Source organism: Pavona decussata, unplaced genomic scaffold (assembly GCF_977016875.1).
Source record: "Pavona decussata unplaced genomic scaffold, jaPavDecu1.1 SCAFFOLD_403, whole genome shotgun sequence".
In the NCBI taxonomy this organism is placed as follows: Eukaryota; Metazoa; Cnidaria; class Anthozoa; order Scleractinia; family Agariciidae; genus Pavona; species Pavona decussata.
In genome coordinates, this window is record NW_028145772.1 from 172,932 (window position 1) to 187,500 (window position 14,569).

The following is a 14,569-nucleotide window of genomic DNA, read 5'->3' on the forward strand; positions in this document are numbered from 1 at the left end:
TTCAAGTATTCCTGTCATTGTCCTCAACTGGTGTGTCGACGGCCTGTTTTAGTATATTACTAAAACTTGCTGAAAGTTAAGGATTCGTTCTTCAAGTCGATGAATACTTGGAAAACCACAATTGACTTAATGGTAATTTCATCCTCACTTAATCGTACGGGGTCATTAGAGCGTTTCATCTAGGACTGTGTTTTACTTATCAAGCGAAAAGAATGTGAGGTTTCCTGCCCACCTACATTCATCCACCTCAGACTTTAAAATATTGTTTTCTTTTCCTTTCTTCAAAAAGGGATTTTGCACGCAATCCAGATGATTTAAACATCATTTAAATATTTGATGTTGTTCTCTGCGTAACACTTCACTGAATTCATTTGTTTGGAGTATTCTAAACATATTACTACCCAGGTCACGTGAACCGTATCTAAACCCGCCTGAGTCCAAGTAAGGAACGAAGACCGTCCTTTTCCGAGCACCTAAAGTAGTTAGAAAGCTCACCAATTAAGGTATAATACCATTCAAACCATCCCATAGCCTTAAATAGATTTTTTTCTAAACTTGTTGAACTCATTAAATCTTGAGTGAAATGTTGGTTTACTAGTTTTACTACATAAAAAGAGCTTACTTTCGCTGTTCTGAACTACCGAAAAGTTTTATTTGATATTGATGTGCCTGTAGAAGACACCACCTTTGTTTTAAACAAAAACAACCGACTGTGCACGTGGCTTAAATTTTCTGGCGCTTATCGTTGACAGATATCCATATTTATAAATATTCATACCCAGATATCCATAGGAAGCCTTGCTTTTGTTGGTTTTTATTCTTTTGTTTCTTGTAAATAATTATTTTGAGCCCAGTTTTTTGGTTTCATAATACATTATAGAAAAACATCACACTCCTTAGTTGGCCATGAAATACAGTACCACATATTCATACTAATGTACAAATGAAGTTGATATTTTTCTTTATAAATCTTAGCCTGCTTGGGTGCGTCTAATATGAGGTATACTTCCGCTTATGTGAAGTATAGCTCCAGGATGGACTAGACATTGCTGTTAAATGTGACTGTTTGATGGCAACAAGGCCACTTCGGTAATGGCACACGCACAACATGCTATTGTCGTTTAACAAGCTAAAGATTTCTTGACTTCAGATGTTTCTGAACATTCAGTTTTCGTCTTCTGTAAACAGTAATGTGCAGTACTCAACGCAACCACAACGAGCAAAAAATTCCTTCCATTTTATGGTCAACAATTTATGAAGTTATGTTCAAAACCATGCAAAGTTAGATGATGTGTCCTTCATATTCCGCTAATGTGGAGTGGATATGTCACTCATAGAAGGATCACTTGTTTCATTTAACTTTATACCAAGTTCCTTAAAAACACTTTCAACAAAATCCCTGGAAACAAAGCTATCATCATCTGCTAACGCACTTGCAAAAAGATTCTCATCTATAACACTGTAGATTGGTTCATTAATGCATTCAGGTTCATAATCACTTCCTTCGGCACCCTTCTGATAACATCTCTCCGATGTATTACCATGGATGGGTCCTTTGGTGGAAGAGCAACCATCATGATCTGGTTCCTTTGGGCTTTCATGATGACACTCCTCTAAAGAATTATACACTGGTGCAACACTGTTGCTGACAGGCGTTTCCATGTTAGAGCCATAATTTTGGTAGATTATTTCGTCATCAGAAACAGGGTTATCCAACACATTGTAGAGTGGATCCTGAGTATTTCCAGACCCGTAGATATTTTGGTCCATTGGGATGTTTAGAGGTACATAGTGATTCTCCTTAGCATCTCCTTCACCTGCCTGTTTCTCCTTTTTGTGGTTTGTGTCATCTGCAGATGGACGCTGATGTACTTTGTAAGGTGAAGCATAAACTGCTGTTAAACAAAACAATGGAACAACTTTTGTCTTAGAACCTAACCTTTGTAACACGCATCTCTATAAGATGAAAGCTACAGTCACTCATCGAAAATTAAAAAATGTAACCTTAAGACAGTGGACACTTCTCTGAGGCTGACACCTTTTTGAGAAGGGCACCTCCCTGAAATGGACATCTCTATGATATGGGCACTTTTCACAAAAAAAGTCTCTGAGAGGGGTATAGTACAAGAAAACATCTCTAAGCTGGACACCACTCTTAGATGAAGCCTATCTAACCTGAGAGATAGTTCCTTCCGTGTCAAAGTTCCGTTTTTTGAATTCTGTCTTTATGATGGGCACCTTTCTAAGAAGGGCGTTAAGAAAGTTTTCATTCTATCTAGGAATGTAATTTCCTAATACACGAAACCTCTGGCGATTTCCAACTGGTGTACGATCAATATTGGAGAAGTTGAATGTCTTTGCCCAATACACTGAACTGAATTTTGTGGCCAGCAACTTGTATAAATCACTTTGCCTGCTTACATACTTCTCATGTTAGAGTTTCACAATGAAGTAGAACCCGCCCAATGGTCACCCCGCGACCTCGACCTCATCATTTTAGTCTAAATATTTTTATGTCCGCCCAATCACTCTTTTAGGTCAAAACCTGTTGAATTTAAACATCTCTTAGATATAGACAGATTTTCACTGCCTATTCCTGGCAATAAGATAGCCTTCCAGTGTATGTGTTGTTGGTTGGGTGATGAGTATCTAATGCACTGAAAAACAAAGCTTTTTAGCAAACTGATCTAAAAATGTGCGACAAAATCAGTCTTGTGAAAAAACTTACGAACCTACGCGTGGCCTTCATAAGAATTGGAACAGGCAAACTAAAATATTTGATGGATTATAATCTGAGATTAGGTAACTTACGTGCTTCTTCAAAGCTGAGTGTTCTGTAAAAGTTTTCATCATCCGGGTCGTATGCTGGGTTTAATTGCGAGCGTGAAGTTACTGAATCCTACAAACAGACATCGATTATGGTCAGAGAATGAAAACAAGTTAAACAGATTTTCACAGATACTGAATTTCAACTTAATAACAAATTTCAAAAAGATTCTTACCCTTGTCGTCGTAATTGTGACTCTTGGATGTGGCGACTTACTGTAGACAAAATAGTTTGCGATAGCAATTAGCAATTGTTTTTTCTTTGTTGCTTAGAGTTCGTCCTAAATCCCGAAAGAGACACTGAGACTCGTGATGGGACTAAGCGGTTTATTCAAATTAATTTCCAGACTGCCAACAATGGACCCTTATAATTATCAATTATCTTGACTAAATAATCAAAAATTTTTCTAGGCTAGTCACGTAGTATGCCCGTAATAGACAGGAAGGCACGACATCAAAGCTGCGACGTTGAAATATGTGCTTTTTCACTAATGGTTCAATGATTAGGGCCATCGTGGTTTTATGCGTAGCAAAGTAATTCATTTACCTTAAATGGCGGCGTCGGCAAACCAGGCACCCGAACAGGATAACAATGATCACAGCTGAGGCAGTAATTCCTGCGATGATGCTGATGGTCAATGGACTCGCGTCTCCACTGCTTTCTTCACGAGTAGAGCTTGGCTTGGGAGAAGCCTAGAGATCATATTACGAATTTAGTAGCATTCTTTGAAACTATTTTTAAAAGTGTCCAACGCCCCGTGTCTTTAACACCTAAACATGCCAAAAGAAACGAGACAAACGAGAAATAGAGTGAAATGAAAAGTCATCTTATGTGCCATACCGAAGCATTCCTATTTGTTCTGTATCACCCGCGCCATACAGAAAATAAGTGTCTATGTTTTCAGTTAACATTTTTATCGTGGCTTTGGAAGCTCAGCCAGTTCGGAGAAGCAGAAATTCATTTTATCGTGGTAAGCATACATAAACCAGCACCCATTATAAAAATGCAATTAATTTTAACATCTGCATCTGTTTGTGTATCTCTACCAAAGACTGTATTATAATCATGTCTTACAGTGGAAGAGAAATCCTTGGTTGGTTGGATATATTGGCCACGCGTCGTCGACGGACGAACGATAACAGTTCGTCGACTTTCAGAAGTACTTGCTGAAAAAATGGAGACTTTTCGTAGGCCATCGAAGACGGTCGACTGATTATTGAAAGCAGTCGATGTAGTCGCGATTACGGTCGGAACAATGAGAGAGGTGATCGGTAGAGAATCCAGGGAAGACGTTTGGTAGTTTTTTGTGGTAGGCTTTGTCGATGCTGAGGGTAATAGCGTCAAAATTGTGTGGGATGGCCTTGTCGTGGTTAATAACTCTAAAAAGGTACCTGAAATGAAAACACCAACACAGTAAGTTCTGAAAATATCACAGAGGAAAATATTTCAAATATAAAGTTTTAGTTGCTAGTATTAAAAGCCTTAGAGATAATCTTTCCTGGGCCTCCCTACAGGGACGCACTGGTGCGATGTGGTCTTCGTACTCTCTTGGATCGGCGCGCCGCAGCATACACTAAGTTTATCCAGAGAGTTCGGGACGCTGGCGTCCTTGCTAACTTGCTACCTCAGCGCGCAACTGTGTCACGTGGATACAATCTACGTTCACCCACCATCAGAGAGGATCCCGCCATGGCCTCTACTAATCGTCTTGACAAATTTATTACATATAGATATTCTTAGCAAAACGTTTGAATGTTTAATTTTTCATGTTAATGTATATATATGATTAGTACCCTGACCACTCTTGTAATTTAGCTGTTAAGCTACAATTAGAGTTATTATTATTATTATTATTATTATTATTATTATTATTATTATTATTATTATTATTATTATTATTATTATTATTATTATCAGAACAGCAGAGTCGCTGAAGAATAGTTTGTGATCGTCTCGGTGAGAGCTTTTTAAATCAGAGAGACTGTGGTTTAGTAAATGGTTTGAACCCAGGAATATCAGTAGTCTGTCTAGTGTAATCGTCCGCCTAGGGGTTGTTCTTGAAACAAAGTTGTCAAGTAAATGGTTTGAACCCATGAATCTTAGCGATCTGCACTGTGTGAGATTTTGTCTATGGCCAGATGGAGCAGTCCTTATATATAAAGATTGCTTAATTACTAACTGCCCTGGTTTGCACACATGGGTATCAGCAGTCTGCTGATTGTAAGTCGAATCGTCCGTACAAATAGTAGTAAAAATGCGTTCGCCGGCTGATCAATTCTGTGAGAGAGTAGTAACAAACAATGCTCAACATGAGGTTTAAACTTAATAACAATGATGTTAAGTAAAATTGCAACTTTACCCCCAACTGTATAAACTTGCAATCGAAATTTACAGGAGTGTGTAACTTGACATGATACTTAATAGCGGTTGATATCAGTCCAGAATGAAACCTGTTCAGGAAGCATTTATTTTATGCAGTCACTTTATGATAAGCAAACTATGAATGTCATGACTCATGCTTTATTTTTTTGTTAAGCCCATGCCTATTGTTATTTTTATCACTACAATGTCTTAACTTGGGACAACTTTATGAAAGATACTTGAACGGGTGGGCTGTTTTGGTGGCTAAAACAACAGTGTTAAACATGCAAACATTAGTGCAATAACGTGTAATAAATGGCAACGGTCGGTTGCTATTCATCTAAGGCATCACGTATCGATATGCGTTTGTTTTTGACAACATTAATTATATTTTTCTGATTAAAATTTATCCTGTGAACTGTTACGCCTGCAGGAAAAAATGGATTAACTAAAAAATGGGAAGGCACTCACAACTCGTATTCCCCACAAATTTAAACATCAGCCATCGCCTTGATTCACGACCATTCATCAATGTGCATTTAACAGCAAGCTTGATGATTTTTCCTCTTAACAAATCTGTATTTGATACACCACTGTTGACCTGCAGAAGAAGAGAGAATCTCCTTGTTTTAACACTGTGAATGGTGAGAACCCACAAGTCATGACTTAACTCTAATGATGACCCCAAACAGCCCTTCCCAGGATTACACCTACTCGGATGATCACAGTTTACCCTCTTATGTTTTAATACTCAGAAGAATCGCATCAAGATCATGTCACCCTCTATTAATCGGTTACCACTATGGAACGGTGAGGTTATCTTTTACTGGGTTCAAGTTCGTTTATTTTGGTAGTCTTATCTTTGAAAAAGGTTACGGTGCAAAATTATAACAAAATAGGATCTTATGGCAATTCAGTAATCTCTTCTAAGAAATGGAAAAGGAAGGAATCACACTCAAACATGTTTATTTATTTTTGGGTTTCTTCGGCTCTTATCCCTTCATAAGCTAATTGAACGGCAATCAATCAGTCAGTTGGCCATTCCTCTTCGTCAATCGTTTCATACCGATTGAAACCAGTGTAACATGGAGTTTTTCTTACCTTAAGGGCGTAGAAGAAGTAAGGGCCTTGTGGATTTATGTTTTGGATTGCAAATAGACTGCTACTGAATGGGACATCTACACCGTCACATCCAGTATAAGTAGAAGCTCCTTCAACCAATCCACAGTTCGTCTCCAGTCCTAACGGCGAAGGAATTCGCCTCATGTCGTTTATGTCTAGCATACGTAGTTGGCTATCCTCATTCTCGCCTTCAAAAAATCTGTACAATAAATTATGTCCTGGAGAAACAATACAGAGTAAAATTGTTACAGCCCAGAACAAACTGCATAATATCACAGGGGGCATTGTTCCTAGCCATCTAGTGATGCGCCATATTAATTGATGGATGGATGGATGGATGGATGGACGGACGGACGGACGGACGGACGGATGGATGGATGGATGGATGGATGGATGGATGGATGGATTGATTGATTGATTGATTGATTGATTGATTGATTGATTGATTGATTGATTGATTGATTGATTAATTTGAGTTATCAAGGTTGGCTATATATGGAACCTGATGAGCTTTAAATCATAATGACGCAAATTGGTGAAAAAATACAATATGCTCTAATTTTGTGTAATATTTAGCATTTCCTTGATCCGGAGTCGAACTCAAGACTTCTGATATTCTTTGACCGATTGAACTATCTACGGATGTTATCTGCGAATTGGCCAACTGTGAGTTTCAAGGAAAATGTTAGGAAAGGTTTTTCATTTGGTGCCGTAAGACTTAAACTAAAGCCAATCTCGGCAGCCGCATGTAATTCAGCAAGCCCATTCTGAAATGAGGAGCTCTAAGAAATACGTTTTAGAGACAAAACCGTGGATAACGGACGCCCGAGTCTCACCTCTAATTGTTTCATGGAATGGCCGGAGGCCTTTTGTTTTTTGTTTTTTTTTAGCCAATTACTTAAGTTCAGCTAAAAGGTGTACCAGTAAAGTAAGCCCAGAGCAAACGTGAATTATTTTTGACACTTAATTGAGGAAATGAAACCCGTTCTATACGAAAAGACTTGGTTCAGGTTTCCTTCGACTGAGAAGCAAAGTAGAATTAGAGATACTCTCCAATCCATTTAGATCTTCATTATTTTGACCGATTTAATTGGACTAACATCACTCCACGAAAGCCGGCTTATCAATATGTAAGTCAAGTTTAGAATTTAGTATTAGCTGCTTGTTTCTGATTTGGTTCATGGGGATTGTTTCCGTTCTAGGATTACCCCACAGCACCTATCTTATCTCAATCATGGTAACCTAGCCGCTTGAAGACCCATTACATTGCATTTACACGGCAAAACAACCGTCAAGACCAACTTTGTTAAGTTGGCGTGTGATGTGTGGTGCCCAAATATTGACACCTCCACTTAATTGAGGAAATGAAACCCGTTCTATACGAAAAGACTTAATTCAGGTTTGCTTCGACTCAGAAGCAAAGTAGAGATACTTGCCAATCCATTTAAATCTTCCATTATTTTGACCGATTTAATTGGACCAACATTACTCCATCAAAGCCGGTCTATCAATATCTAAGTCAAGTTTAGAATTTAGTATTAGCTGCTTGTTTCGGATTTGGTTTTATTTGGATTGTTTCAGTTCTAAGATTACTATATGATCTCAATCATGGTAACCTAGCCACCTGGAGACCCATTACATTGCATTTACACGGCAATCCAACCGTCAAGATGAACTTTGCTTAGTTGGCGTGTGATGTGTGGTGCCCAAATATTGATATATCCACTTTTAGAAAGAACAAGTTCTATTATCAACAAGTATCATGTGAAAGAAATGTGTAATTAAAGGTTAATTACCTGTTTAGTTCCCAGAGTCAAATCTCGAGATATTTCTGATATCACGAAACATTGACCACAGTAGGTGAAACCGGACTTTGTTATTGTTAGTAATCAAATGAATGCTATTATGCATTGCTCTTCTTAGGTTCTATTTCTCTGCCTAAACGAGGTAGTGCTCAGTATTGTTAAGCTTTACTGTCTTGAGTAAGCTCTTAGCATAAATCATTCAAACTTAATTAACCGGTAGAGTGATTGTCTTGCTTATTATGCTGTACAAGGTGTTGCTAGTTTTGGCCTGTGAGAGAAATCCTTAAGTGTGACCATTCAGCTGACCATTCAAATAAAAGCTACTGAGTAGTACTTTTATGCCATACTTCTCGGTAAAGTTGGTTCCACCTATTAAGCCTGTGAATGAAATACTACAAGTATGATAATGGAAATGAACGCCGGCCATTTAGGAGCAGTACTTTCTTTTGGTGATGTTTGTTGTGGTGTATATTAAAGTTTGTAGATGAAATCCAAAAGTGTGACCATTCAAATGAAAGCTACTGGGCAGTACTTTCCCGTGGTACTGTTTATTATACTGTAAAAGGTTGTTGAAACGTTCGAGTTTGTGGATGAAATCCTTAGGTGTGAACACAATTGAAATGAAATTATAGAGCAATCCTCTCACGTGTTGCTGATGTTGCAGTCATTGGTTCTCTGCTCAAGATTGTTCTAACTTTAAAAGGTGCCATACTTGTGGTCCTCACTCGCGCAATAACAGTTGTTGATATTGACAGAATTGATCAAGAACAAAATGGTGAATTTACAAAGAGTCGTTTTGCAGACTACTTACCCAGCAGGTCTCGAACTTTGGAGTTCCTTAGACATGTCCAGTGCTTCTTATCAAAAATAAACGTAGCGTTGTCACTGGAACATGAGCAGAGGCAGTGATCACCTTTAGTTCCGTTGGCTCTGGCATTAAATTTGGCACAATTCATAGAACTGCTTTCATCTGGACGAGAAAGCAAACGTGGGATCTTGAATGAATCCGTCCCACTTTTCCATCCATTGTCTGTCGTAGGTCTTCTTCTGAAAATCTCGTAAACCTCAGATGTCGTGATACCGATTGAGCAAATTAAAATTAGCACGGTAAAATCGATTTTAAATGTCCGCATTTTTGCCTCAAGCCCTGAACTCGTGGAAGATATTGAAGTTTTCTTTTCGGTGAATTGTAGTAACCCCAGGGAAACAATCTTGTCCACGGGTATATGTATCTACAACTTCAGTTTTAGCTTCTCAAAATGGAGATGTCTTTCTCGCTAAAGTAGAAAGTGATATAAAACCGTGTGAATTCTAGAGACAAACGTGTTTAAGTGATTATTTCAATTTCACGCTTCGAGAAATATCTTTGTTTCATTTCATTGAACTACATCACTTCCGGTCATTTATCGCCTTCCGAAATCCTTCCAAGTGGAACATTGCGTCAACACTAAAACCAAAATATCGTACTTAAGTGGTTTTAAGTGATTTTCTGCACTATTCATTTGCTGAGTTTTCAATAGTTTTTCAATAGTCAATTTCTTTTTCCGAGTTTGCCTGTGTCATTACTGAATAATACATTCATTCTCATTTGTTCACCAGGCTTAAAATATGATCACATTTTCTTTCATTGCGCATATGCCACTCATTGACATTCCAATCCTAGCAGTATTCAGGATGTTTGTCCCATGAACCTTGTTTAATGGCCTTAGCTCCCACGAGTCTCCTGTAGCTCAGTGGTAGAACATCCGAACCAGTAATCGGAAGGTCTTAGGTTCGACTACTGATAAGAGCGCTCGGAATTTCTTTTTTCCGAGTATGCCTGTGTCATTACTGAATAATACATCATTCTCACATTATATTCTTTCCCACAAAAAAGACATCATTGGAACATATTTTGCAAAACTGATGTTCGTTTTGAAAACCTCCAGGTCTAACTTCCAATAATGATGATCTGCATTAGCATAAATTAATATTCTGCTGGCACGGAACAGAGAACTGGGCGCGAGCGTGGAGTGTACAGGATCAAGGTTGATGGATTTCAAACAGTTACCTTTCAGGGTTTGATTTTATTCTACGATCAGCCTCGCCGCGGTCAACTAGACTTTGTGATTCTAAATTGTTTTGTTGTTGCTGTTGTTATTGTTGATGTTTATGTATTTTTTCTTTCTTTTTTGAAGTTACTAAAGATTAGCGCGATATATGTTACCAGGTTTGCCTGGTTGTTTGTTTTATGCATATCTTCTTTTCTATTGTCAGATGACACCATAAAATCCCAAAGGTAGCACCATAGCATAGGTTGGGGGTACACAGTCCCTATTTTTTTCCAATGGTTGGTTTGATTTACGTGCCCGGCTGTGGTGCGTAATATGATAGTATTGTACATGAAGTCGGTGTGAGTCAATTTTGTTTGATGGGCTATGCTGATCTGCATGCCCATGCCTCTGCCTTGTCAGTGTCTAAAGTTGTGTAGTGGAGGCAAAATACCAGATTAGTGTGGAGAGACGGCTAAAGAAGAGAAAACGATGCGGTTACAAATTAGTCCGGACTAGTGTGAACAAGTCCCTATATACCGATCGTTTTTGCTTTTCAACCTGGCCCCGGTTGCCCAAAGACCGGGTAACTCTATCCATTGGATAAGTCGCTATTTTTACAATAACTGTCGAAATTCCCGCGCGCTGATTGGCTCGTAGCTATTGTCTGTAAGAGTACAGACAATAAAAATGACGTCAGATGTAACGCGCGCGCTTTCTCAACAAAAAAAATTGCCAAATCCGCTTGTGCTTTTTCCATGTTATTGTAAAAAACAAATCGACGGCAGTTTTCTATGGTCTATACTCTTATAGACCATAAAATGTTCAAAACGTGGCAGTGAAACTACTCGCCTGCGGCTCGTGGTTCCACTTGAGTTTTGAACATTTTTTTACGTCATTTTATGGTCTATAAGAGTATAGACCATAGAAAACTGCAGTCGATTTGTTAACTAGCGGATAAAATGTACTCCAATCAACACATTGTATCCGTTGGATAGCGATTTATCCGCTGGACTAAATTATGTGAAGTGGTCCAAGAATGACACGAAGTACTTCGGAGATTTCCAAACTGTGAACCAAAGGATGAGGCGCATTCTCACACACGCAAAGTCTGAGACTCGCTCGTCTTCTATGGAATACAAACAATTACAAGCAATTAAATATTTATTTCGTAAAACTCTTTGATGTTGCAGATTTTTTTTAGCGTTAGCTTTTTAAAAAAAATTACAATAATAAATTGATTACTTGCTCTTTATACTGGGTCTTTGCCAAGATATTATCTGTTTATTTTTATCAATTCCAGCTTCAAATGCATATTTTCTGGACATTCACTTTGATGCTTAACCATGACTTTGCTTATTATGACAACAGCGAAACTGTTCTCATTTATGATCATCGTAGGACCTTGCTAGACCATTGTATACTACTCTTTAAGGTCTCGATAGTGATCAGCTGTAAGACGCACAGGCTCTACTAGAGAATGTGGAATCGACAGCTAGAGAGGTTTGGCTTTGTATTAACAGCTCCAAAACGAAGTATGTCGCTTATAATCTTCAAAGAGATCTTCACACTATCGACAACTCCACATTGACACGAGTGCAGATCTTCCAATATTTGGAATCATGGATAGACCGCACAGCAAAGGACCTAGACGTCGATCAGAAGAACAAAAGCATGGTCGGCAATAAATGAGTTAAGCACAATCCAAAAGTCAGACCTAGGCGGGAATTATAGAATACGGGTTTTTTTAGAGCATCTCTGGAAAGCGCACTGCTGTACAAAGCTGAGGCATGGACTTTATCCAAGTCACAACATCAAAGCTTAGATGGCTGCAAGACATCTTTAATAAATAACTAAAATACATACGAAAGGGGAAAGACTGATTTTTAATTTGTTGATGGCTTGAACTAAGTCGACCTTTTTGGTTTTCGAAAAGATTGCGGTTACGATAATGTTTAGGACAGCAATATCTTTAGTCTGCCCACTATCTCAAAACTATTCAACCGCTATATCTCTCCTTCTTCTTCTTCTTCTTCTTCTTCTTCTTCTTCTTCTTCTTCTTCTTCTTCTTCTTCTTCTTCTTCTTCTTCTTCTTCTTCTTCTTCTATTTCTGCTTCTTCTTTGTCTTCTTCTTCTTCTTCTTCTTCTTCTTCTTCTTCTTCTTCTTCTTCTTCTTCTTCTTCTTCTTCTTCTTCTTCTTCCTCTTCTTCTTCTTCTTTGTCGTCTCTCTCTTCCTTTCCGGAAGTGCTGCATGCGAAGACGTTTTTGCACTGACCACCACGCTCTAAGATAGTGTACAAATGGTCACTTCTTGGTTTAATTTAGACTTGAAAACGTCTCTCTAGCGCATTATACACTCGATCTTGCACGTTCATCACTGGACCCAACACAATCAGCTTCCTCAGCACCCTTTGATAACGTCCCCTCCAACACATGGTACTCCGGTTGTTCCGGATCGAAACTGTTAAGTTCTTCATAGAGTCTCGAATCCAAGTCTTCAATGATGTTATACACCCGCTGATCCACGCTGAGAGAATCTGTATTCCCCTGCCCTTCAGGAGAGGAGCCGTGATCATGGGGGTCCTTTACAATGGCTGTATCAATGTTCTCGATAAGGCTATACAAACGTTGTTCCACGCTGAAAGGGGCATTATCCTGATGTCCTATAGTGGGCCTATGTTCATGGGGGCCCTTTGCGATGGCAGGATCAATGCTCTCGATGAGGCCATACACACGTTGTTCCACGCTGAAAGGGGCATTATCGTGGAGTCCTGCAGGGGACCTATTCTCATGGGTACCTTGTTTGTTGGATGTAGCAAGTTCCTCGATTATATTGTACAATGGTTGTTCAACACTTCTCGGGGCATCATTGCGAACACCATTTGGGACGCGATAAATTGACGCATAGTGTCCTGGAAATAAATGAAAAAAAGGGATTATTTTCTACTATAGGGTAAGTTGGAAGTAATCCAATAGTCATAGTCATAGTAATAGAAATGGTATTGGTGATAGTGATATTCATAGTCATAGTCATATAGCCCCTGGTCAGGGTAATGTTAATGGTAATAGTAAGAGTAAAAGTAATAATTATGGTAATGGTAATGGTAATGGTAATGGTAATGGTAATAGTATGTAATATAAAGTAACTTAATTCCGACTGAGGGAACCCGCCAAGTACTGAGAACTTACTCCAGGCTTTCCACGCGTTTTTGCACATTGGACAAAGCCAGGAATTTCCAAACTTTCCAAACTCTTTGAATGTAAATTTGACGCTTCCCAGGAAACCACTGAATCTGAGAAAGCCACGAAATTGCAGTTTTCAAAAATTTGCTCAGATCTATCGACAACAATCTCTCATATTGCAACCTCAGCCTTTAAGGTTTCGACGGCAAGCAGTTCACTGAAGAAGCTGAGTATTTTACATCAATGCAGTGACTATTCCAAGGTTCTATTCAACGATTATTTGTGCTCCGACAGCAAAAAAGTCCCGCATTTCCTCAAACGGGTACCCTCTGCTATCAATAGTCACTTTACTCACCACAATCACTGCGATTAACAGTAGCGTAGCTTGACGTTGTTTCGGCAGTGTTGAATCCTGAGTTTGATTGAAAGCTTTCAGCAGTTCCACCTGAAATACTTCTTCCAGGGTGGCTTCTGGAATTACAAGGAAAATCCAGAATAACATTTGAAAATGAGCTGGGAAATCAGTCATTTACATAACATATTTCTCAGCGCTAGCCTTTTATAAACGAACTATCAAGCAGGCCGACTTGCCCCGCCCTACCCTCTCTACCCTCCCCGACCATCGATGTAAGACATGCAAAACATGAATAAGCATAAAAGTTAGGCGGACAAACGCATGCGCAAAACATTAAACGTATCTTCCGTCGTTAAAAGAAGAATTGTTCGTGCAGGAGTGTTATATCTGTATTCAAGTTGTGACGCACAAACTTAAGTGGTATCAGTTTCAGTTTGTTGCGTAGCAAAATTTTGGAAAATTTAGTTTGATTTTGTTTAAACCTAGGATTTTGAATACTTTTGCCCACCTTCTGTCTCCCTCTCTCTTTCTTTGTCTGTCTGTCCGTCTGACTGACTGACTGTCTGTCTATCTGACTGACTTACTGTCTGGCTGGCTGTCTTTCTGTCTATGTCTATCTGTCTGTTTGACTGACTGACTGACTGTCTGTCTGTTTGTCTGTCTGTCTGTCTGTCTGTCTGACTGACTGACTGTCTGGCTGGCTATCTTTCTGTCTATGTCTGTCCGTCTGTCTGTCTGTCTGACTAACTGTCTCTGTTTGTTTGTCAGTCTGCCTCTGACTGACTGACTGGCTGACTATCTGTATGTTTTTTTGTTTCTGTCTTTCTGACTGACTGTCTTTCTCTTAATAATGCTTCCTTACCTTGAATGGTTTCGACGATAAATA

At 38.9% G+C, this 14,569-nt stretch overlaps 2 protein-coding genes across 3 annotated transcripts in view; both read right to left on the reverse strand.

Moving 5' to 3' along the window:
• Positions 1–835: 835 nt before the first annotated feature.
• Positions 836–9,465, reverse strand: LOC146451067 (uncharacterized). Of its 2 annotated transcripts, none has more exons than XM_085099596.1 (8): positions 8,927–9,465; positions 6,290–6,528; positions 5,660–5,789; positions 3,902–4,218; positions 3,374–3,519; positions 3,003–3,042; positions 2,812–2,899; positions 836–1,895 (listed from the first exon to the last, which is right to left on the reverse strand). In XM_085099596.1, the coding sequence occupies exons 1-8, from the start codon at positions 9,246–9,248 to the stop codon at positions 1,309–1,311; spliced, it is 1,869 nt and encodes a 622-aa protein (XP_084955722.1). In that variant the 5' UTR covers positions 9,249–9,465; the 3' UTR covers positions 836–1,308. The 2 variants fall into 2 exon arrangements, with proteins under 2 accessions (XP_084955722.1, XP_084955723.1); XM_085099597.1 differs by having other exon boundaries at positions 1,180–1,892; positions 8,927–9,301.
• A 2,862-nt stretch (positions 9,466–12,327) lies between these two features.
• LOC146451068 (uncharacterized) overlaps positions 12,328–14,569 on the reverse strand; it is a 6,869-nt gene continuing 4,627 nt past the window's right edge. The window contains exons 5-7 of the mRNA XM_085099630.1: positions 14,546–14,569; positions 13,684–13,799; positions 12,328–13,057 (exon numbers count right to left, since the gene is read on the reverse strand). The exon at positions 14,546–14,569 is cut by the window's right edge and continues 128 nt beyond it. Coding sequence (XP_084955756.1) covers positions 12,495–13,057; positions 13,684–13,799; positions 14,546–14,569 — 703 coding nt within the window. The 3' untranslated portion in view covers positions 12,328–12,494. The remainder of the gene's footprint in view (positions 13,058–13,683; positions 13,800–14,545) is intronic.